This window comes from Bombina bombina, chromosome 6, assembly GCF_027579735.1.
Source record: "Bombina bombina isolate aBomBom1 chromosome 6, aBomBom1.pri, whole genome shotgun sequence".
Lineage (NCBI taxonomy): Eukaryota > Metazoa > Chordata > Amphibia > Anura > Bombinatoridae > Bombina > Bombina bombina.
Genome location: NC_069504.1, coordinates 1,054,228,311 through 1,054,254,239, shown reverse-complemented (window position 1 = coordinate 1,054,254,239; position 25,929 = coordinate 1,054,228,311). Strand labels below are relative to the sequence as shown.

Sequence of the window (25,929 nt, the reverse complement as noted above, 5' to 3'; positions counted from 1 at the left end):
AAGAAGAGGATGGATCCGCGGTGGAGGTCTTGAAGATCAGCCGGTCGTCATCGGATGGAAGAACATAGAAGATGCGGCTTGGATGAAGATGTTTGCCGGTCCGGATGTCCTCTTCTGCCCGCTTGGATCAAGACTTCAGCCGGAGGATGGATGTCTTCAGCCCCCCGCTTGGGCTTGGATCAAGACATCGGAGCCTGGACGGATCGCTGATACCCGGTGTGGTGAAGATAAGGTAGGAAGATCTTCAGGGGCTTAGTGTTAGGTTTATTTAAGGGGGGTTTGGGTTAGATTAGGGGTATGTGGGTGGTGGGTTGTAATGTTGGGGGGGGGGGGTATTGTATGTTTTTTTTCCAGGCAAAACAGCTGAATTCTTTGGGGCATGCCCCGCAAATGACCCTTTTAAGGGCTGGTAAGGTAAAAGAGCTTTTCTATTTTAATTTTAGAATAGGGTAGGGCATTTTCTCCAACATAGGTGTGTCCGGTCCACGGCGTCATCCTTACTTGTGGGATATTCTCTTCCCCAACAGGAAATGGCAAAGAGCCCAGCAAAGCTGGTCACATGATCCCTCCTAGGCTCCGCCTACCCCAGTCATTCTCTTTGCCGTTGTACAGGCAACATCTCCACGGAGATGGCTTAGAGTTTTTTAGTGTTTAACAGAATCAATGCTCTCAAATTGGCTAATTCTTTCACCCTAGACGCCACTTTGCAATTGGCTAGGTTAGCGGCTAAGAATTCTGGGTTTGCTATTGTGGCGCGCAGAGCGCTTTGGTTGAAATCTTGGTCGGCTGATGCGTCTTCCAAGAACAAGCTACTAAACATTCCTTTCAAGGGGAAAACGCTGTTTGGCCCTGACTTGAAAGAGATTATCTCTGATATCACTGGGGGTAAGGGCCACGCCCTTCCTCAGGATCGGCCTTTCAAGGCAAAAAATAGACCTAATTTTCGTCCCTTTCGTAAAAACGGACCAGCCCAAAGTGCTACGTCCTCTAAGCAAGAGGGTAATACTTCTCAAGCCAAGCCAGCTTGGAGACCAATGCAAGGCTGGAACAAGGGAAAGCAGGCCAAGAAACCTGCCACTGCTACCAAGACAGCATGAAATATTGGCCCCCGATCCGGGACCGGATCTGGTGGGGGGCAGACTCTCTCTCTTCGCTCAGGCTTGGGCAAGAGATGTTCTGGATCCTTGGGCGCTAGAAATAGTCTCCCAGGGTTATCTTCTGGAATTCAAGGGACTTCCCCCAAGGGGGAGGTTCCACAGGTCTCAGTTGTCTTCAGACCACATAAAAAGACAGGCGTTCTTACATTGTGTAGAAGACCTGTTAAAAATGGGAGTGATTCATCCTGTTCCATTAAGAGAACAAGGGATGGGGTTCTACTCCAATCTGTTCATAGTTCCCAAAAAAGAGGGAACGTTCAGACCAATCTTAGATCTCAAGATCTTAAACAAGTTTCTCAAGGTTCCATCGTTCAAGATGGAAACCATTCGAACTATTCTTCCTTCCATCCAGGAAGGTCAATTCATGACCACGGTGGATTTAAAGGATGCGTATCTACATATTCCTATCCACAAGGAACATCATCGGTTCCTAAGGTTCGCATTCCTGGACAAACATTACCAGTTCGTGGCGCTTCCTTTCGGATTAGCCACTGCTCCAAGGATTTTCACAAAGGTACTAGGGTCCCTTCTAGCGGTGCTAAGACCAAGGGGCATTGCAGTAGTACCTTACCTGGACGACATTCTGATTCAAGCGTCGTCCCTTCCTCAAGCAAAGGCTCACACGGACATCGTCCTGGCCTTTCTCAGATCTCACGGCTGGAAAGTGAACGTGGAAAAGAGTTCTCTATCCCCGTCAACAAGGGTTCCCTTCTTGGGAACAATTATAGACTCCTTAGAAATGAGGATTTTTCTAACAGAGGCCAGAAAAACAAAACTTCTAGACTCTTGTCGGATACTTCATTCCGTTCCTCTTCCTTCCATAGCTCAGTGCATGGAAGTGATCGGGTTGATGGTAGCGGCAATGGACATAGTTCCTTTTGCGCGCATTCATCTAAGACCATTACAACTGTGCATGCTCAGTCAGTGGAATGGGGACTATACAGACTTGTCTCCAAAGATACAAGTAAATCAGAGGACCAGAGACTCACTCCGTTGGTGGCTGTCCCTGGACAACCTGTCACAAGGGATGACATTCCGCAGACCAGAGTGGGTCATTGTCACGACCGACGCCAGTCTGATGGGCTGGGGCGCGGTCTGGGGATCCCTGAAAGCTCAGGGTCTTTGGTCTCGGGAAGAATCTCTTCTACCGATAAATATTCTGGAACTGAGAGCGATATTCAATGCTCTCAAGGCTTGGCCTCAGCTAGCGAGGACCAAGTTCATACGGTTTCAATCAGACAACATGACGACTGTTGCGTACATCAACCATCAGGGGGGAACAAGGAGTTCCCTAGCGATGGAAGAAGTGACCAAAATCATTCTATGGGCGGAGTCTCACTCCTGCCACCTGTCTGCTATCCACATCCCAGGAGTGGAAAATTGGGAAGCGGATTTTCTGAGTCGTCAGACATTGCATCCGGGGGAGTGGGAACTCCATCCGGAAATCTTTGCCCAAGTCACTCAGCTGTGGGGCATTCCAGACATGGATCTAATGGCCTCTCGTCAGAACTTCAAAGTTCCTTGCTACGGGTCCAGATCCAGGGATCCCAAGGCGGCTCTAGTGGATGCACTAGTAGCACCTTGGACCTTCAAACTAGCTTATGTGTTCCCGCCGTTTCCTCTCATCCCCAGGCTGGTAGCCAGGATCAATCAGGAGAGGGCGTCGGTGATCTTGATAGCTCCTGCGTGGCCACGCAGGACTTGGTATGCAGATCTGGTGAATATGTCATCGGCTCCACCTTGGAAGCTACCTTTGAGACGAGACCTTCTTGTTCAGGGTCCGTTCGAACATCCGAATCTGGTTTCACTCCAGCTGACTGCTTGGAGATTGAACGCTTGATTTTATCGAAGCGAGGATTCTCAGATTCTGTTATCGATACTCTTGTTCAGGCCAGAAAGCCTGTAACTAGAAAGATTTACCACAAGATTTGGAAAAAATATATCTGTTGGTGTGAATCTAAAGGATTCCCTTGGGACAAGGTTAAGATTCCTAGGATTCTATCCTTCCTTCAAGAAGGATTGGAAAAAGGATTATCTGCAAGTTCCCTGAAGGGACAGATTTCCGCCTTGTCGGTGTTACTTCACAAAAAGCTGGCAGCTGTGCCAGATATTCAAGCCTTTGTTCAGGCTCTGGTTAGAATCAAGCCTGTTTACAAACCTTTGACTCCTCCTTGGAGTCTCAATTTAGTTCTTTCAGTTCTTCAGGGGGTTCCGTTTGAACCCTTGCATTCCGTTGATATTAAATTATTATCTTGGAAAGTTTTGTTTTTGGTTGCAATTTCTTCTGCTAGAAGAGTTTCAGAATTATCTGCTCTGCAGTGTTCTCCTCCTTATCTGGTGTTCCATGCAGATAAGGTGGTTTTGCGTACTAAACCTGGTTTTCTTCCGAAAGTTGTTTCTAACAAAAACATTAACCAGGAGATTATCGTACCTTCTCTGTGTCCGAAACCAGTTTCAAAGAAGGAACGTTTGTTGCACAATTTGGATGTTGTTCGCGCTCTAAAATTCTATTTAGATGCTACAAAGGATTTTAGACAAACATCTTCCTTGTTTGTTGTTTATTCCGGTAAAAGGAGAGGTCAAAAAGCAACTTCTACCTCTCTCTCTTTTTGGATTAAAAGCATCATCAGATTGGCTTACGAGACTGCCGGACGGCAGCCTCCCGAAAGAATCACAGCTCATTCCACTAGGGCTGTGGCTTCCACATGGGCCTTCAAGAACGAGGCTTCTGTTGATCAGATATGTAGGGCAGCGACTTGGTCTTCACTGCACACTTTTACCAAATTTTACAAGTTTGATACTTTTGCTTCTTCTGAGGCTATTTTTGGGAGAAAGGTTTTGCAAGCCGTGGTGCCTTCCATTTAGGTGACCTGATTTGCTCCCTCCCTTCATCCGTGTCCTAAAGCTTTGGTATTGGTTCCCACAAGTAAGGATGACGCCGTGGACCGGACACACCTATGTTGGAGAAAACAGAATTTATGTTTACCTGATAAATTACTTTCTCCAACGGTGTGTCCGGTCCACGGCCCGCCCTGGTTTTTTTAATCAGGTCTGATATTTTATTTTCTTTAACTACAGTCACCACGGTACCATATGGTTTCTCCTATGCAAATATTCCTCCTTAACGTCGGTCGAATGACTGGGGTAGGCGGAGCCTAGGAGGGATCATGTGACCAGCTTTGCTGGGCTCTTTGCCATTTCCTGTTGGGGAAGAGAATATCCCACAAGTAAGGATGACGCCGTGGACCGGACACACCGTTGGAGAAAGTAATTTATCAGGTAAACATAAATTCTGTTTTTTTATTTTGGGGGTCTTTGTTATTTTATTAGGGGGCTTAGAGTAGGTGTAATTAGTTTAAAATTGTTGTAATATGTTTCTAATGTTTGTAAATATTTTTTTATTTTTTGTAACTTAGTTCTTTTTTATTTTTTGTACTTTAGTTAGTTTATTTAATTGTATTTAATTGTAGGTATTGTATTTAATTAATTTATTGCTAGTGTAGTGTTAGGTTTAATTGTAACTTAGGTTAGGATTTATTTTACAGGTAATTTTGTAATTATTTTAACTAGGTAGCTATTAAATAGTTATTAACTATTTAATAGCTATTGTACCTAGTTAATATAATTACAAAGTTGCCTGTAAAATAAATATTAATCCTAAAATAGCTACAATATAATTATAATTTATATTGTAGCTATATTAGGGTTTATTTTACAGGTAAGTATTTAGCTTTAAATAGGAATAATTTATTTAATAAGAGTTAATTTATTTCGTTAGATTTAAATTATATTTAACTTAGGGGGTGTTAGTGTTAGGGTTAGACTTAACTTTAGGGGTTAATACATTTATTAGAGTAGTGGTGAGATCAGATTAGGGGTTAATTATTGTAGGTAGGTGGAGGCGACGTTGGGGGCGGCAGATTAGGGGTTAATAAATATAATATAGGGGTCGGCGGTGTTAGGGGCAGCAGTGTAGGGGTACATAGGAATAACGTAGGTTGCGGCGGTGTACGGAGCGGCAGTTTAGGGGTTAATAATAATATGCAGGGGTCAGCGATAGCGAGGGCGGCAGATTAGGGGTTAATAAATATAATATAGGGGTCGGCGGTATTAGGGGCAGCAGATTAGGGGTACATAGGGATAACGTAGGTGGCGGCGGTGTGCGGTTGGCAGATTAGGGGTTAAAAAATTTTAATAGAGTGGCGGCGATGTGGGGGGACCTCGGTTTAGGGGTACATAGCTAGTTTATGGGTGTTAGTGTACTTTAGAGCACAGTAGTTAAGAGCTTTATGAACCGGCGTTAGCCCAGAAAGCTCTTAACTACTGAATTTTTTCTGCGGCTGGAGTTTTGTCGTTAGATTTCTAACGCTCACTTCAGCCACGACTCTAAATACCAGCGTTAGAAAGATCCGATTGAAAACATAGGATACGCAAATGGTGTAGGGGGATCTGCAGTATGGAAAAGTCGCGGCTGGAAAGTGAGCGTTAGACCCTTTCCTGACTGACTCCAAATACCAGCTGGCGGCCAAAAGCAGCGTTACGAGCCTCTAACGCTGGTTTTGACGGCTACCGCCAAACTCTAAATCTAGCCGTTAGTTTTAATTTTGACTATTGATACTTGTTTAAGCTCCTAGTACTTTCATATCATTGTACCGTATTAAAGGGACAGTATATACCAATTTTCATATAAATGCATATAATTGACACTACTATAAAGAATAATATGCACAGATACTGATATAAAAATCCAGTATAAAACTGTTTAAAAACTTACTTAGAAGCTTCCAATTTAGCTCTGTTTAAAAGGTTACTATAACACCCATGGCAAGTGGGAAATAGACCCTCCCCCCTCCCCCTTCCATTGCATATGATAAGACCCTTTACACAAACAGATGCAAGCTGGAGTAGGTATACGTCGGTATTCTCCTAAAACTTTGGGGCTTGGTTAGGAGTCTTAAAATCTGAGCAATGTTATTTAAAAATAAGCAAAACTATACATTAAAAAAAAAAACAACCAAAAAACGTATAGGCTATATAAATGGATCATCTTCCCAAATGTGTCCTCCCAAAAACAACGTTTTTCTTAACTGATTAAAATTAGCATCTCCAGCAATTTATATAATCAGAACTAATAGTAAGATTGTATGTGACCCACTTTTAATAGTTGTCAGCAACAGTTCTGCAGTATTGTTGTATAATAGTGAGGTGGGAGCTAACACACTTAAGCCGATTAAACTGTGTGGAGATCAGTAATAATGACGGCTGTTACTTTCTATAATAGCCACTAAGACCTAATTGCAACATTGTCCTTAGACTGTCACTAATATGTGTGATAGGTGGAATTGCTATCACTGACCCATTTTCTAAAAGACCTAAACAGTTACATGACAGCTTTAGGTATATAAAACCCTCTGCTTTTGCTTATTTGGCCCACAACACAAATAAGACTAAAAGCCCTGTCCTAAATATGGCACTAGCATGTGATGTATAGTATATATTTATCCATGTATGTGTTTTCTAGAGAACATATCTGTCTATAACATACAAAGCATACAACTTAGTGAATGTAAATTTTGATGCTAAATTGCCCGTTTTTTAAAAATTTCATTAAAAACAGCGGCACTTTAATTAAAAAAATTTACATTTCGCTCATTGTGAAAAAATACTTACCTTTTAAACTTGACAGCCGCTCCAGCTTCCCCCAGTCGTCGCAAAGCCATTTCTAACGTCAGAAATAATGGATCGGTCATCCTCCAATCACGGCTTCCCCCCTGGGGGAATCAGTGTCTGATTCAACGCCGTGATTGGAGGAAGCCGGATTCCTCATTTTAGACCCAGGAAGAGGCTTTGCGACGAGCGGAGGAAGCTGGAGCGGCTGTCAAGATTAAAAGGTAAGTATTTTCACAACACGAGTGAAATGTAAATTTTGATGAATTAAAGTGCCCCTGTTTTTAATCACATTTTTAAAAACCGGGCACTTTAGCTTAAAAATTTACATTCACTTTAAAGGGACATTCAAGTCAAAATAAACTTGTATGATTCAGAAAGAGTAGCAGTTTTAAGACTTCTTTTAACACTTCCATCATTACATTTTGCACAGTCTTTTTATATACACACTTTCTGGGGAACAAGCTCCTGCTGAGCATGCGCACAAGCTCACATGGTATAAGTATACTAGTCTGTGATTGGCTGATATCTGTCACATGATACAGGGACCAGAAAATGGGAGAAAAAATAAATTTGCCAGAAAAAAATCTACTGCTTATTTGAAATTCAGAGTAGGGGGTAGATTTACCAAGCAGTGGCTGCTGCTATCTACACCCAATGTTTCTGGTTTTGACGGCTACCGCCAAACTCTAAATCTAGCCGTTAGTTTTAATTTTGACTATTGATACTTGTTTAAGCTCCTAGTACTTTCATATCATTGTACCGTATTAAAGGGACAGTATATACCAATTTTCATATAAATGCATATAATTGACACTACTATAAAGAATAATATGCACAGATACTGATATAAAAATCCAGTATAAAACTGTTTAAAAACTTACTTAGAAGCTTCCAATTTAGCTCTGTTTAAAAGGTTACTATAACACCCATGGCAAGTGGGAAATAGACCCTCCCCCCTCCCCCTTCCATTGCATATGATAAGACCCTTTACACAAACAGATGCAAGCTGGAGTAGGTATACGTCGGTATTCTCCTAAAACTTTGGGGCTTGGTTAGGAGTCTTAAAATCTGAGCAATGTTATTTAAAAATAAGCAAAACTATACATTAAAAAAAAAAACAACCAAAAAACGTATAGGCTATATAAATGGATCATCTTCCCAAATGTGTCCTCCCAAAAACAACGTTTTTCTTAACTGATTAAAATTAGCATCTCCAGCAATTTATATAATCAGAACTAATAGTAAGATTGTATGTGACCCACTTTTAATAGTTGTCAGCAACAGTTCTGCAGTATTGTTGTATAATAGTGAGGTGGGAGCTAACACACTTAAGCCGATTAAACTGTGTGGAGATCAGTAATAATGACGGCTGTTACTTTCTATAATAGCCACTAAGACCTAATTGCAACATTGTCCTTAGACTGTCACTAATATGTGTGATAGGTGGAATTGCTATCACTGACCCATTTTCTAAAAGACCTAAACAGTTACATGACAGCTTTAGGTATATAAAACCCTCTGCTTTTGCTTATTTGGCCCACAACACAAATAAGACTAAAAGCCCTGTCCTAAATATGGCACTAGCATGTGATGTATAGTATATATTTATCCATGTATGTGTTTTCTAGAGAACATATCTGTCTATAACATACAAAGCATACAACTTAGTGAATGTAAATTTTGATGCTAAATTGCCCGTTTTTTAAAAATTTCATTAAAAACAGCGGCACTTTAATTAAAAAAATTTACATTTCGCTCATTGTGAAAAAATACTTACCTTTTAAACTTGACAGCCGCTCCAGCTTCCCCCAGTCGTCGCAAAGCCATTTCTAACGTCAGAAATAATGGATCGGTCATCCTCCAATCACGGCTTCCCCCCTGGGGGAATCAGTGTCTGATTCAACGCCGTGATTGGAGGAAGCCGGATTCCTCATTTTAGACCCAGGAAGAGGCTTTGCGACGAGCGGAGGAAGCTGGAGCGGCTGTCAAGATTAAAAGGTAAGTATTTTCACAACACGAGTGAAATGTAAATTTTGATGAATTAAAGTGCCCCTGTTTTTAATCACATTTTTAAAAACCGGGCACTTTAGCTTAAAAATTTACATTCACTTTAAAGGGACATTCAAGTCAAAATAAACTTGTATGATTCAGAAAGAGTAGCAGTTTTAAGACTTCTTTTAACACTTCCATCATTACATTTTGCACAGTCTTTTTATATACACACTTTCTGGGGAACAAGCTCCTGCTGAGCATGCGCACAAGCTCACATGGTATAAGTATACTAGTCTGTGATTGGCTGATATCTGTCACATGATACAGGGACCAGAAAATGGGAGAAAAAATAAATTTGCCAGAAAAAAATCTACTGCTTATTTGAAATTCAGAGTAGGGGGTAGATTTACCAAGCAGTGGCTGCTGCTATCTACACCCAATGTTTCCGGCTACAGCCAATCATGTCCACCCGACGTTTGATAAATTGACCCCTTAGTGTTAAATCATTGTCTTTTTATTATGTACTTGTTGATTATGCAATTCTACTGCATTGAGTAATCCTTGCATTATTTACTTTTTTACCATTACCATAATTAGTTTGTTAAAATGTATCGGTATTCCACCTTTTCATGTGTTGTTTTCTTTAGGTATTAAATGGGTTCCAGATGAAAACGGCGTGATCTCATTTGACTGTAGAAACCGAGGCTGGTAAGATTTCTGTATCCCTGTTTACCATAAAGCCTTCCATAGTACTGTGCTGACATGAGCTGTACAATCTGTTGTGTCACTCTTTAACGTCTGTACATCTGCTTAATCTTCTATGCCCCTCTATGAACTCTCTATCATCTCTTCTTAACCTGTCGCTATCCTTAAAGGGAAATTAAACACAAAAATGTTCTTTCATGATTTAGGTAGAACATACAATTTTAAACAACTTTCCAGTTTACTTATATTATCTAATTTGTTTAATTCTCTTGGTAACGTTTGTTGAAGGAGCAGCAATGCACTACTATTTTCTAACTAGAGGATGAAATGAGGGTGTAATACACACCAATGTGTATTACTGCCCTTAGGGGGCGCCTCCTATAGCCTAACAACTAAACATATGTTCAAACAATATCAGTTGACTAAATTAATACTTATAAGATATATATAAATACAGAAACATACATATATATAAAAGTGTACCAACATAAAGTCCAGTAAGTGATATAGATATAGTCCCAATCAGTGGTAAGTCCAAAAAAACAGTAGTAGGCAGCTCTCGGTCTTAGGATGGTCTTCCTGGAAGATGGGTAACTAGAAAAAAAGAAGAAAACACAATTGGCGCCTCTGTGTTTTCTTCTTTTTTTCTATTTTCTAACTAAACACATGGGTGAGCCAATGACAATTGGTATATATATGCAGCCACCAATCAGCAGCTAGAACCTAGGTTCTTTGCTGCTCCTGAGCATTCCTATATAAACCTTTCAGCAAAGGATAAAAAGAGAAGGAAGCAAATTAAATAATAGAAGTAAATTGGAAAGTTGTTTAAAATCACATCTGAATTATGGAAGAAAACATTTGGGTTTCATGTCTCTTTAACAAGCTTCGCATTTCTCATTAACCTGCTCTGCACATCCAAATTATGCATCACTTTCTGCACTGTCGCTCTTTTTATTCTGCTTTTCTCCAATCTGTTCTACATGTAGCTCAAAACTTTCCAGGCATTTCTAGGTTTCCTTGAACCACCTAGCATTAAAGGGATAGTCTAGTCAAAATGAAACTTTCATTATTCAGATAGAGCATGCAATTTGAAGCAACTTTCTTATTTACTCCTATTATCAATTTTTCTTGGTTCTCTTGGTATTTTTATTTGAATGTAAGCTTAGGAGACGGCCCATTGCTGATTGGTGGTTACATTTAGACACCAATCAGCAAGCGCTACTCAGCTGCTGAGCCAAAAATGGGCTGGCTCCTAAGCTTACATTCTTGCTTTTTCAAATAAAGATACCAAGCTGTTCAAATCAGCCTATAGGATTTCAGTAGCTCTCATCCTATTGGCTGATTTGAAAATTTCAGTCAATAGGAATGCAAGGCACCCCAAATATAAAACGGGTACCTTGCATTCAATCCTCAGTGTGCGGCGACGATCGTACGAAGAGGATCCTCCACTCTGGATGGCTTCGTGGCCGGCGTTCTTGCTCCGCGGTCACCTCCACTCCGCGCTGCCTTCGCCCTGGATCAAGATAGATGGTCCACGCGCTGGAAGAAGATGACGCCGCCTTGAAGATGAACTTTACTGCCTGGAAGAAGACCTCCGCCGGACTTCAGGAACGGTGAGAACCTATTTGGGGGTTAGATTTAGGATTTTTTTTTTATTTTTTTGGGGTGGCTTTTTTTTTTAGATTAGGGATTTTTTGGGCTGCAAAAGAGCTGATTGCCCTTTTAAGGGCAATGCCCATACAAATGGCCATACAAATGGGTAGTTTAGGTTTTTTTAGTGTTTTTTTAGGGGGGACTTAGTATTTTTTTATGTAAAAGAGCTGATTAACTTAGGGCGAGTCCACGACTTCATTCATTACTATTGGGAATTAAGAACCTGGCCACCAGGAGGAGGCAAAGACACCCAAGCCAAAGGCTTAAATACCTCTCCCACTCCCCTCATCCCCCAGTCATTCTTTGCCTTTCGTCACAGGAAGTGGCAGAGAGGTGCCGAAGATTCGGAGGTCTCTTATGGAGGGTATTACTCTTCGCAATGGGACAGGAGTTTTAATTAGCCCTATAAGGCATCTCAGTGAGGGCTTGGGTGAAAGTTAGAGTCCAGAGATGCAGGGAGAGTCTCTTTTGCGAAACCATCCCGACTCATTAACAGCTCCTAAAGCAATCAGCGTTGACGAGTTTCGCAGACTGCTTTCTTCTCTCAAGTCCATGTCAGGAGCGCTGCTATGACCTGTGACACTTGAAGGGCCGTGTTCCTGTTCCACGGCATGGATTATGGTAAGATCGTTTCATTTTATACACAATGTTAACATAGAAGACAGGGTCACAGTGCGGCGCCTTTTATCTTTACAGAATCAAGGGTTAATATTCCTGGTAGGGGGATTATTGAAGAGGGGGGTTTATACATGATATTGTTTATTGTTTCATTGCTGCGCTGTGGGGGATAAGGCGTGGAACTATCAAGTTCTTTTCTGTGAGTTTTTGCACGGTCCTTTTTTTGGCGCGTTTTCTCCTTTAGGCAGGGGTGGTCCTGCGAGGCACCTGCGTGACTGGGTGGGGCTCTTCACTTCATGTCTGATCTGCGACGGAGGAGACAAAGCGGTTTCTGTAGTCTGGTTCATAGGAGGTGGTGAGTGCCCCGGCCATTGGCGGTTATAAAGGTGCCTATTAGTCTCTTTTATTCTAATAAAAGCGTAAGCTATGGAGGATTCTGATGCGTTAGAGGGTACTCCCTCTTTGACAAAGTCTCATACCTATGTTTATTGTGAGGTTCCAGTAGACCAGCCTGCCGAAATATGTTCCACATGCCTTAAGAGGGTCAAGACATCAAAGACTAAAAGAATGTCTAGTACAACTGAACCGTCCACCTTTGAGGGCTCTCCGTCCCGTGAGGTGCACACCCGAGTTGAGCCCCCTATTGCACATGCAGCGCCCCGGGTCCAACTATTGCTCCTTTGGGAGAGATATGTTTGCCGCCAGATTTTGCGGATCAACTGCAGATGGCGGTTTATAAAGTGATCTACACCTTACCACGTTCTGCTAAGCGCAAGCGTAGGGCCTTTCAGAGCGGCCCGACTCAGGACTTGTCCTCGTCGTATGCTCCTGCGGAGTGGTTTGATGAAGGGGCCCACTCCGACGCGTCGGAAGGGACTCCTTCTGGTCGGAATCCATGTCATCTATAGCTCCGGCAGAGGAGCCTGGCTTTAGGTTTAAGATGGAGAATTTGCATTTTTTGCTAAAGCAAGTGCTTGATACTTTAGAGGTTCCGGAGCCGAAGCTTCTGGAGGAACCTTCTATCCTTAAGCTAGATAAGGTTTATGAGGACAGGGTGGTACCCCAGACCTTCCCGGGTTCCTATAAAGATGGCTAACATTATCAAGAACGAATGGGCTCGATTAGGTTCTTCCTTTTCCCCTTCTTCGTCCTTTAAGAAACTTTTCCTGTTCCGGAGGCTCAGTTTGAGTTGTGGGGGACCATTTCTAGGGTGGATGAGGCCATCTCCATGCTCGCTAAGTGAACGACTATTCCCTTTGAGGATAGCTTGTCGTTCAAAGAGCCCATGGATAAAAATTTGGAAAACATGCTGAGAAAGATGTTTCAGCACACAGGGTTTGTTTTTCAGCCGGCAGCAGCCGTAGCCGAAGGTTGCTGGAGCTGCATCATATTGGTGTGATTCCCTGATTGAGGGTGAATCCTCTTTTGAAGAAGTGCAGGAGAAGATTAAGGCTTTGAAGGTAGCCAATTCTTTAATTTGCGACGCCAATATGCAAATTATTTGCCTGAATGCTAAGGTGTCAGGGTTTTCAGTCTTCAGTGCGCAGGGCCCTGTGGCTAAAATCTTGGTCGGCGGACATGACCTCTAAATTGAGGTTACGGAGGCAAGGGTGCCTTTCTACCCCAAGATAAGAAAACTAAACCGAAAGGACCTTCTTTTCGTCCATTTCATGTGGATAAGGCCCAGCACCAGCAGCCCGCCGAGAAAGCGGACCAGTCCGAGGTAACTTGGAAGCCTGCTCAGTCTTTAAACAAGTCCAAACAGAACAAGAAGCCAGCAGAGACCAAGTCGGCATGAAGGGGCAGCCCTCGACAGGTCTACAGACCGAGTAGGGGCAGGTTATCTCTATTCTACGAAGCCTGGTTGCAGGATGTTCAGAATAGAATTTGTCTCCCAGGGTTACAGGATAGGATTCAAGTCCTTCCCTCGCAGGGGCAGATTCCTCGTGTCAAACCTGTCATCAAGGTCGGAAGGTCCTAAGATTTGCATTTCTGGACCAGCACTTCCAGTTTGTGGCCCTTCCTTTCAGTCTGGCGATGGCCCCGAGAGTTTTCACGAAGGTTCTCGGGGCCCTGCTTGCTGTAGCCAGATCAAGTGGCATTGCGGTGGAGCCCTATCTAGACAACATCCTGATTCAGGTGCCATCCTTCAGTCAGGCAGTGGACCATTCAAGATCTCTGCTCCTGTTACTTCAATCTCATGGTTGGAAGATAAACCAGTGTGGAGTTTCTAGGCACGATCATAGACTTGGTGTCCATGAAGATTTTTCTCACGGATCAAAGACACAGGAAGCTTGCGTCCTCTTGTCTGACCCTTCGATCCTCAGAGAGGCACTTGGTGGCCCAATCTATGGAGGTGATCGGGCTCATGGTCTCCAGCATAGACGTCATTCCATTTGCCAGGTTTCATCTCAGACCTCTTCAGTTATGCATGTTGAGGCAGTGGAACAGCGATCATTCCGATCTCTCACAGCTGATATCCATGGATGTGCGGGCTCGGACCTCCCTCTCTTGGTGGATCCGCCCGTAACAATTGTCCATGGGGACATCCTTCTTGAGACAGTCCTGGGAGATTGTGACCACGGACGCGAGTCTGGCAGGATGGGAGCTGTTTGGAATGCCAGAATGGCACAGGGAAAATGGTCTCGGCTGGAGTCCCTTTTTACCAATAAATATCCTGGAACTTCGAGTGATCTACAATGCTCTGAAGGTGTCGCCCCACATGTGGGCGTTCAACTTCATTAGGTTTCAGATGGACAACATTACCTCGGTGGCTTACATCAACCATCAGGTGGGTATGAGGAGCTCTCTCGCAATGAGGGAGGTGTCTCGGATACTGGAATGGGTGGAGGCCCACAACTGCTCGCTTTCGTCGATTCACATCCCGGGTGTGGACAACTGGGAAGCGGACTTTCTCAGCAGGCAAACATTCCATCCGGTAGAATGGTTACTTCACCCCGAGGTGTTTGCAGAGATTTGTCTCAGATGGGGGACGCCGGAGATAGAGCTCATGGCTTCCAGACTTAATTGCAAACTTCCCCGTTACGGGTTGAGGGACTCCAAGGCAGAACTGATAGATGCATTAGCGTTACCTTGGTGGTTCTATCTAGCGTACATTTTTCCTCCCTTACCACTTCTACCTCGTATTGTGGCACACATAGAGCAGGAGAGAGCGTCAACCATTCTGATTGCTCCTTTGTGGCCGTGGAGGACGTGGCTTGCGGATCTGGTGGGGATGTCATCCTCTCCGCCATGGAGGTTACCCTTTCGCAGGGATCTGTTGGAACAGGGTCCTTTCCAACACCAGAATCTCCATTCTCTGAGGCTGACTGCATGGAGATTGAACGCTTAGTCCTAGCCAAGAGAGGTTTTTTCTGAAAGTGTGATTGACACTCTAGTTCAGGCAAGGAAGCCAGTCACTCGGCACAGCTACCATATTGTACATGGATACCCTTGGCACAAGGTGAGGGTTTCCAGAATTCTGTCCTTTCTTCAAGAAGATTTAGAGAAGGGACTTGCCCCTAGTTCCTTAAAGGGATAGATTTCGGCCATATCTGTTTTGTTACACAGGAGACTAGCTGAGCTCCCTGACATACAATTCTTTGTTCAGGCTTTGTCTCGAATCAGGCCTGTCTTTAGGCAGTCTGCTCCCCTGTGGAGCTTGAACTTGGTCCTTAGGGTTTTGCAACAGGTCCTGTTTGAGCCAATGCATTCCCTTGACATTAAGATTCTGTCCTGGAAGGTTCTTTTCCTGTTGGCCATTGCATCGGCTCAGAGAGTATCTGAGCTGGCGGCCTTGCAACATGGGGCACCTTATCTGGTTTTTCATTCAGATAAGGCTGTTCTTGGGATTTCAGATAAGATTTCAGATAAGGCTGTTCTTGGGATTTCTTCCCAAGGTGGTGTCCAATCGTAATATCAATCAGGAAATAGTTGTTCCTTCTCTGTGCCCTAACCCGTCTTCTTCGAAGGAGAGGTTACTTCATAATCTAGATGTGGTCTGTGCTCTGAAGTTCTATCTTCAGGCTACAAAGGACTTCAGACCATCTACATCTCTTTTTGTTGTGTATTCAGGGAAGCGCAGGGGTCAGAGGGCTTCTGCTACTTCTTTGTCTTTTTGGCTGAGGAGCTTGATCCGTTTGGTTTACGAGACAATGGGACATAAGCCTCCTCAGAGGATCACGGCTCATTCAACTAGAGTGGTGGCTTCATCTAGGGCCTTCAAGAATGAGGCCTCTATGGAGCAGATTTGTAAGGCGGCTACCTGGTCATCCTTACATACGTTTATGAAATATTACAAATTTGACGTTTTTGCTTCTGAGGAAGCAGCTTTTGGGAGAAAGGTTCTACAGGCTGTGGTGCCCTCAGATTAGGGTCCACCTTTAACCCTTCCGGTTTCATTCAGTGTCCTCTAGAGCTTGGGTATATGTTCCCAATAGTAATGAATGAAGCCGTGGACTCTCCTTCCCTTTATATGGAAAACATAAATTATGCTTACCTGATAATTTAATTTCCATCATGAGGAGGAGAGTCCACGGCTCCTGCCCGTATCTCCGGTGGGCGGACCTAAATTTAAATTTCTGGCACCATTTATACCCTGATGTTTCTCCTACTGTTCCTTGTTCCCTCGGCAGAATGACTGGGGGATGAGGGGAGTGGGAGAGGTATTTAAGCCTTTGGCTGGGGTGTCTTTGCCTCCCCTTGGTGGCCAGGTTCTTAATTCCCAATAGTAATGAATGAAGCCGTTGACTCTCCTCCCCACGATGGAAATGAAATTATCAGGAAAGCATAATTTATGTTTTAAGGGCTATTGGTAATTTAGTTTAGATTAGGGGGTGTTTTTATTTTGGGGGGCTTTTTTTATTTTCATAGGGGTATTAGATTAGGTTTAATTTTTTTATTTTTGATAATTTTCTTTATTTTTAGACTTATTTTTTGTAATTTTAGATTTATTTATTTTAATTTAATCTTAGTTTTTTTTTAAAGTAGGGGTTAATAGCTTAATTAGGTTTATTGCGTTGTGGGGGGTGGTGTTTTAGGGGTTAATAGGTTAATTAGGTTTATTGCGATGTGGGGGGATGGCGGATTAGGAGTTAATACATTTATTAGGTATATTGCAAAGTGGGGGTTGGCGGATTAGGGGTTAATAGATTTTATTTAGTTATTGTGGTGGGGGATAGTGGTTGACAGGTGGATATTGCGCATGCGTTAGGTGTTAGTTAGAACTTCCAGGGAGTTACTGTACTTCTATATTCAGCGCAAAGCTTGCTGCGTCTGCCTATGTGTGGCGAGGTGAAAATGGAGTAAAATTTATCAATTTTCACCTTGTAAGTCCTTGTGCTGAATATGTGATACCGATTTGCGACGCGGTTCTTTGTTGTTAGTTTATGGGAGTAGAATTAGCGGACGAAGAGTGAAATATACGCGTTGCATTTATATGCGGCGCCGTATATGTGATTGCAATACCGGACTAAAAACTGACGATGCCACATATGTAATCTCACCGATAGTGACTAAAATTAAGCAAACAAATTAATATGAATGTCGACTTTTGGTGAGTAAATGTTTCTATCTAATATCCTGTAACCAATACAACTGTTGTTGTAAAGCTGTAAAACAAACTTAGGGCTAGATTTAATTAAGCCGTTCACTGCTTTGCAAATAAATCTGGTACAGTATAGAGAAGCAGCAAATACATCAGCTACTAATAATCATTGTATAACTCCATAACAATATAATAGTTAACTCTACAAAGAGATAGAAACATACAGCCAAGAACACACAACAGCTCAGTATCCTATTCTTTAGCGGCTTAACACCTGGGAACAATCTCTTTTAGACGAATATTTCCTCGTTGCTTCAAGTATATCAGACTGATCCCACTAAAAAAGTCCCGAAATACCAGGCAATCCTTCCCTGAACAAGGAACTCGCAGGTGGTGAATCTGATCCACCAAAGAACAAGCTACTGACCTATTGTTTGTTCCTGGTTCAGCTCTTCTCTCTCTTTGTATAATAGTGAACTCTAATGGGCGCGATGGTTCGCAGTTGGTGACAGTGAGAAATAATACAATTCCGTCTTGCAAGAGTTGTTTAGTAGATTATTTTTTAATAAAAGTGTGTGAAGATTCTTACTTTGCTGTCATATTTTGTTTAGAATATTTTAATTTTCCTTATTTTAATTCAAGTTACGCCCATGGAATGCCTATCTCTTCACTATGTATTGCTATGATCGTTGGAAATTTTAAAAAAAATAACATTATTGATGGATACATTTATTAATACCTTTGAGCTGGGGCATTATATATATATATATATATATATATATATATATATATATATATATATATATATATATGTATATATTACAGTTGCTTATTATATACATTTAAAAATTTAATTTATTGTGAAAAACTTGTTTTTCAATTTGGCAAGATTGCCCTAGATTGCAGAATATAAATATCTCACTGAAGTAACAACACGATGGCACAAACTTTCTGATTAATAGTAGTGGGCACTGGGCTTTAAAATCCTAGTTTTGAAAAATTGTGAGATTTCTAACTGCTTCAGTCATGCTAAATTGTTATTTTCTCACTGTACAGAACAGGGATCCTTCAAGTAAACGCGGTTTTGTACATTAAGATATTAGTTTGCCGTGACTAAGGCAACTTGACTGTCTCAATGGTGGAAAACATTTAAAGCCCTCTATTGTAAATTGGAAATGTTTCTGCCACTTTTGTCTGTGAGATATTAATAGCCTGCATTGTAAGGGGTAGATTTATCATAGTGTGAGCGGACATGATACGATGTAGCGTATCATGTCCGCTGCACATTGATAAATTCTGACAGCATAAGCTGTTGGCATTTACCATTGCAATGCCGCCCCCGGCAGATTCGCTAGCAGGGGGTGTCAATCAACCCGATCGTATAGGATTGGGTTGATTTCTGTCCGCTGCCTCAGAGCAGGCAGACAAGTTATAGAGCAGCGGTCTTTAGCATAAATAAATCGGCTCGGATAAATCGTCTCCCTTATCTTCATTCTAAGGCAAAATCTTGCAAAACTAAAAAATAATAGGTTTCACAATAAATAAAGTTTAAAATGTTTTATTTTTTTATTTTACTGTATAATACATATAAATGTCACACTCTACACACTTGCATAGTATACCCACAGTGTCTCAACTCAAATGGATTATTTTTGCAGTATTTAATAAATTAACATACTAGGTGAGTGTGCAAATTTTTTTGTAAAATTTATATCTATACCTATATATCTATAGGAATAAATATACAGGTATAGGTATATTCAGACATATATAGAAATGTATAATTACAGTATAAAGTACATTATCCTGTATGTGAAGAACATTGGAATGTTAGATATGTACAGTATATATACAGTAAAACATAAATACATATGTACACACATATATACATATACAGTATATATGCATTTATAACCATATTTAGACGTGTATATGTATGTATATATACAATATAGCCCTTTGCAGTGAAATACATTGTCATATACCATATAACGTTTAACCCTTATAACTTAATATTAATTTACATTTTTTTTCCCAGATATTGTTTATATGAGTGTAACTGTAATTCAATGCATTTATGTTGTGATTTAAGCCAGTGGTCGCCAACCAGTGGTCTGTGGACCATTGGTGGTCCAAGAGAAGAGGTTGGTGGTCCCTGACACCATCAAGCAGGAATTAATCTTCTCTGATGGTGTCACCCTCGTCGTGCCACAACTCCCTACTGTGCCTGGCTGGACATCAGTGAAAACCGGAGGAGGAGTTTAATCACAATCTCCCTACGCACGTTGCGTAGTACTGCACAACTTGCGTAGCTAGATTGTATATTTATCTCCTTCTGCCCGATGCACTGTTCAGAGAGGTTGATATAGTCTTGGCTTGAAATAGTGGAATTATACTATATAAAAAAAAGAAAATTAAAAAAAAAATATCTCTCTTATATTTAATTTTCTTCCCTTTACCTGTCTCTTTGTAGTAGTTTTCCTAAGTCCTTCAGATGGATTGACATCACTGTTTGTCTTCCTCCCCTTCATTTTCTTTCTTTTTTATTAAATATTAAAGTGATGGTAAACTATTACAACCTTGAATGATCGTTATTATAACAAATAAAAAAATAATGTGACTTTAATTCATGAAATTTTGAAAAACGCTATATTATTGAAAATATTTATTGTTCAAAATCCTATTTTATTACTTATATCCTCCTCCAGTACCACTGCCGCCATTAAAATTCTCCGGTCACGTTTTTTTAACAACCACTGACAGCTCAGGCCAGTCGGCGACACACCTCTTTGCTAACACGCCCTTCAACAGATATGTGCATTCCCTAACTATTGTATCGGTGTCTGCGAGTGCTCTACATTGGAATTGTGCGCATGCTCACCATTTACTTACTATGATTGGACACATTTTACTGAGTCTATCATCGGGTAGGGGTGGTTATACTCTATCGCAGGGATGAAGATTGTACACGGAAGTAATGGCAGGGGAGGAGCAAGGAATGGTAACGCTGTGAAATTAAAATATGAAGTTATTACATTTAGGATTTACGTTTTTAAATAAATATATATGTGAAATAAGTTATAATTACTCGCTTATTAATATTATAATATTCAAATACTAAAAGTTTACCATCACTTTAATTATTTTTCATTCTAATAATTTTCCAGCACACAAATCCATTCCACCTGAATTCCAGTAATTGCCATCCAGCAGATCAGCCATATCCAACCAGTATTATAGTAATTGCCAGTAACATCAGTCGGGGTTAGCTCACATCCATATTGAGAGCTTTCTGATATAAACTTAATTTATGACTCCAATGTCTGTCCTTGATAACTGGGGAGGTAACTTGGAAGTCTTGTGGTCCTTTTAAACATAATTCTTTTTTTCCCACTTTCTGTCTCTGTTTACAGCTCAAAAGTTGGCACTTACCCTTCATCTGTCATTCAGTTAGTTATGTGTATGTATGTGTGTGTTTATATACTGTGTGTGTATATATATATATATATATATATATATATTATATATATTATATATATATATATTTTATATATACATATAAATATATATATATATATACACACACACATTATAGAGGTTTGTACCTTTTAAAAAAAAATAATGTTAGTGGTCCACGGGATTCAAAATTGTGAGTTTAGTGGCCCCTGAGGTCCGAAAGGTTGGCGACCCCTGATTTAAACAACCTTTTTAAATGTGCTACCCTTTACGCGAGGGCTTCAATTACGCTAACCTGATGAGCGTAAAATGTGACTGCACTCTTGCGATTGCATCTACTTTTTACTTGTCATACATGTGCTATTTCCGATATGCACAAAACCTGATTTCGCTTGCGCGCAGCAGTTATTAGCACACCACCTCTAATCTAGCCCTAAAAAGGGACAGTCTTTATTGGTGACTGCACATATACGCCTCTAGTCATTGGCTCACCAGATGTGTTCAACTAGCTTCCAGCAGTTCATTGCTTCTCCTGAGCCTACTTTTTAACAAACCAATATTGATAATAGAACTAAATTGGAAATTGTATAAAATGTGTATGCTTTATCTTATTCATGAATGTTTAATCTTGACTTTACTGCTCTTTCAATATAGTGTTCTTTTTTATCTTTTGTAAGTATTAATGTATGACGGAATGTGCTAGTGATGCATACGTATTTTTCACAATTTTATACAATCTGATCGTTTTTCTTCTGTGAATTAGTTTTCTGAATTAACCTAATTCTGTGTAATTATTGCTATTTTGTGTCAATAGCTCATAAAGTATTTTCTTACTTCCCCGTATATTTATACCTGTTCTGCTATTGCAGGTACATCCAGGCAGCCACATCACCCAAGGATATAATGATTGTGGTAGATATCAGTGGCAGTATGAAAGGTCTGAGGATGACGATTGCCAAACACACAATTACCACCCTCCTGGACACACTGGGGGAAAATGACTTTGTAAATATCATCGCAGTAAGTCGGCTTCAAGGCCCTAAATTATTCATTGATCCAATAGTTAGTAGGAATTAAAAAATTTACTGAATTAAAGGACCAGTAGATTTGTATAATCAACATATGCATGATAAAAAGACAATGCAACTTGGTCTGAACTTCAAATGAGAAGTAGATTTTATTTAGACAAATTTCAAAGTTATGTTTATTTCCACACACCCTGGTGCTGAATCTAAAATGGGCTGGCTCCTAAGCTTTCATTTGCTGCTTTTCAAATAAAGATACCAAGAGATCAAAGAAAAAATTATAATAGGAGTAGATTAAAAAGTTGCTTAAAATTGCATGCTCTATCCAAATCATTAAAGAAAAAATGTGGTTTAAGTATCCTTTTAAATCTCTTTTCCTCTAGACTTAAAGGGACAGTCAACACCAAAATTGTTATTACTTAAAAATATAGATAATGCCTTTACTGCCCATTCCCCAGCTTTGCACAACCATCATTGTTATATTAATCTACTTTATAACATTTAAACCTCTAAATGTCTGCCTGTTTCTAAGCCACTATAGACAGCCTCTTGTCACATGCTTTTTTATTTGCTTTTCCCAACAGGAGACTGCTAGTTCATGTGGGCCATAGAGATAACATTGTGTTCATGCCCGTGAAGTTGTAACACAGCATAACACAGCACTTATTGGGTAAAATGCAAGTCAATGGGGCCTATTTATCAATGGTCTTGCGGACCTGATCCAACAGTGCGGATCAGGTCCGCAAGACCTCGCTGAATGCGGAGAGCAATACGCTCTCCGTATTCAGCATTGCACCAGCAGCTCACAAGAACTGCTGGTGCAACGCCGCCCCTTGCAGACTCGCGGCCAATCGGCCTCCAGCAGGGAGGTGTCAATCAACCAGATCTTATTCGATCGGGTTGAATTCCGGCGATTCCTGTCCGCCTGCTAGGAGCTTGATAAATGGGCCCCAATAGATAATAAATAAAAAGTCATGTGATCAGGGGCTGTCAGAAGAGGCTTAGATACAAGATAATCACAGAGGTAAAAAGTATATTCATTAAACCGTGTTGGTTATGCAAAACTGGGGAATGGGTAATAAAGGGATTATCTATCTTTTTAAACAATTGCATTTTTGGAGTTGACTGTCCCTTTTAAATTGTAACCATGTGTCACAAACTACTGCCTTGGAATAAACAGCTCTTCGGCCAACTCTATATATGGGCCTTTAATATATTTATATAAAGTAATCATATCATCTCTCAAGTGCAAACAGACACTATGGGGACTATCTATCAAGCTCCGAACGGAGCTTGACGCCCTGTGTTTCTGGCGAGTCTTTAATTGCCTGGTATTTCTGCGCTGGACTGACCGTAATAGGCGGGATCAGACTGATATACTACAGGAAAGTTCTACTCTGTGAAAAGCAATACTGTGCTAAAAAGTTGCACCCAGGTGGTAAATCACCATAGAACAGGCTAACAATGGTATTAAGCCGGTTGTTTGTTCCTGTGAGTGCGCTTCTCTCTGTAGGTATTGAGTCTTTAGACTCGCCAGAAACAGCAGTTATGCTCAGAGCAAGGTTGATTGACACCTCCCTGATTGACACCTCCCTGATTGACACCTCCCTGATTGACACCTCCCTGCTGTCGGACAATTGGCCGCGAGTCTGCAGGGGGCGGCGTTGCACCAGCAGTTCTTGTGAGCTGCTGGTGCAATGCTGTATATGGAGAGCGTATTGCTCTCTGCATTCAGCGATGTCTGTCGGACCTGATCCGCACTGTCAGATCAGGTCCGACAGACATTTGTTAAATAGGCCTCAATTTGTCTAACCTCTCTTCATAGTTGAAATTCTCCATTCCCTTTTTTTAATTTTTCAAATTGTTCCCCTAATCTGCACTCCATTCTAAAGGTATTATCAGGGATTTATACAGTGACAGAATTATGAACAGACAAAAAAACAATGGCACTACTAGTTTTATATATTTTTTAGGAAAGCTCTTAATAACTTCAATATTTGAGTAATTATTAATTTTGAACTTTGTAAATACAAAATAAACGAGTTAATGCTGCTGTGTATTATTTAAACTTGAAACAGGCTTATGGTGGGTTAAGGGAACCCCTCCAAAAAAAGAATACACTTATAGCACTCTAGAGCTATTTGTACATATATAACAACACATTTGTTGTAGAATAGATATCAGTTAATCATAACATAGGAATTAGTAACAGTGGCAGGGGAGAGGAAAAGGGAGATAATTAAAATATAACTTTTATTCTGGAAGTTGCTATTAAAAATGGGGGATACAAACAATTTAAAAACACTCACAATATATATGGACTAATATGTTGGAGATACATCTATATATATCTACAGGGAGTGCAGAATTATTAGGCAAGTTGTATTTTTGAGGATTAATTTTATTATTGAACAACAACCATGTTCTCAATGAACCCAAAAAACTCATTAATATCAAAGCTGAATAGTTTTGGAAGTAGTTTTTAGTTTGTTTTTAGTTTTAGCTATTTTAGGGGGATATCTGTGTGTGCAGGTGACTATTACTGTGCATAATTATTAGGCAACTTAACAAAAAACAAATATATACCCATTTCAATTATTTATTTTTACCAGTGAAACCAATATAACATCTCAACATTCACAAATATACATTTCTGACATTCAAAAACAAAACAAAAACAAATCAGTGACCAATATAGCCACCTTTCTTTGCAAGGACACTCAAAAGCCTGCCATCCATGGATTCTGTCAGTGTTTTGATCTGTTCACCATCAACATTGCGTGCAGCAGCAACCACAGCCTCCCAGACACTGTTCAGAGAGGTGTACTGTTTTCCCTCCTTGTAAATCTCACATTTGATGATGGACCACAGGTTCTCAATGGGGTTCAGATCAGGTGAACAAGGAGGCCATGTCATTAGATTTTCTTCTTTTATACCCTTTCTTGCCAGCCACGCTGTGGAGTACTTGGACGCGTGTGATGGAGCATTGTCCTGCATGAAAATCATGTTTTTCTTGAAGGATGCAGACTTCTTCCTGTACCACTGCTTGAAGAAGGTGTCTTCCAGAAACTGCCAGTAGGACTGGGAGTTGAGCTTGACTCCATCCTCAACCCGAAAAGGCCCCACAAGCTCATCTTTGATGATACCAGCCCAAACCAGTACTCCACCTCCACCTTGCTGGCGTCTGAGTCGGACTGGAGCTCTCTGCCCTTTACCAATCCAGCCACGGGTCCATCCATCTGGCCCATCAAGACTCACTCTCATTTCATCAGTCCATAAAACCTTAGAAAAATCAGTCTTGATATATTTCTTGGCCCAGTCTTGACGTTTCAGCTTGTGTGTCTTGTTCAGTGGTGGTCGTCTTTTAGCCTTTCTTACCTTGGCCATGTCTCTGAGTATTGCACACCTTGTGCTTTTGGGCACTCCAGTGATGTTGCAGCTCGGAAATATGGCCAAACTGGTGGCAAGTGGCATCTTGGCAGCTGCACGCTTGACTTTTCTCAGTTCATGGGCAGTTATTTTGCGCCTTGGTTTTTCCACACGCTTCTTGCGACCCTGTTGACTATTTTGAATGAAACGCTTGATTGTTCGATAATCACGCTTCAGAAGCTTTGCAATTTTAAGAGTGCTGCATCCCTCTGCAAGATATCTCACTATTTTTGACTTTTCTGAGCCTGTCAAGTCCTTCTTTTGACCCATTTTGCCAAAGGAAAGGAAGTTGCCTAATAATTATGCACACCTGATATAGGGTATTGATGTCATTAGACCACACCCCTTCTCATTACAGAGATGCACATCACCTAATATGCTTAATTGGTAGTAGGCTTTCGAGCCTATACAGCTTGGAGTAAGACAACATGCATAAAGAGGATGATGTGGTCAAAATACTCATTTGCCTAATAATTCTGCACTCCCTGTATGTAATTAAGGTCAATTTGTTATGGGTGAAATTAAGATCACTATAAGAATCCAAACAGAGAATGTAACTAGAAATTGACTATCCAATGACAATCTTCAAATTGGAGTGCCTCGTTAGTTTTAATATTTGAGCATGTGTTAGAATAATACTAGGAAGATTAGTTTTAGTCTTGGTAGTAATAATAGCTTA

At 41.0% G+C, this 25,929-nt stretch overlaps 1 protein-coding gene and 1 long non-coding RNA gene across 2 annotated transcripts in view; one reads left to right on the top strand and one right to left on the bottom strand.

Moving 5' to 3' along the window:
* CACNA2D4 (calcium voltage-gated channel auxiliary subunit alpha2delta 4) overlaps positions 1–25,929 on the top strand; it is a 1,345,448-nt gene that overhangs the window by 347,291 nt on the left and 972,228 nt on the right. Inside the window, exons 7-8 of the mRNA XM_053718853.1 lie at positions 9,467–9,527; positions 21,666–21,816. Coding sequence (XP_053574828.1) covers positions 9,467–9,527; positions 21,666–21,816 — 212 coding nt within the window. The remainder of the gene's footprint in view (positions 1–9,466; positions 9,528–21,665; positions 21,817–25,929) is intronic.
* The window catches only part of LOC128664141 (uncharacterized), a 326,605-nt gene that overhangs the window by 68,354 nt on the left and 232,322 nt on the right, over positions 1–25,929 (bottom strand). The window lies entirely within an intron of this gene.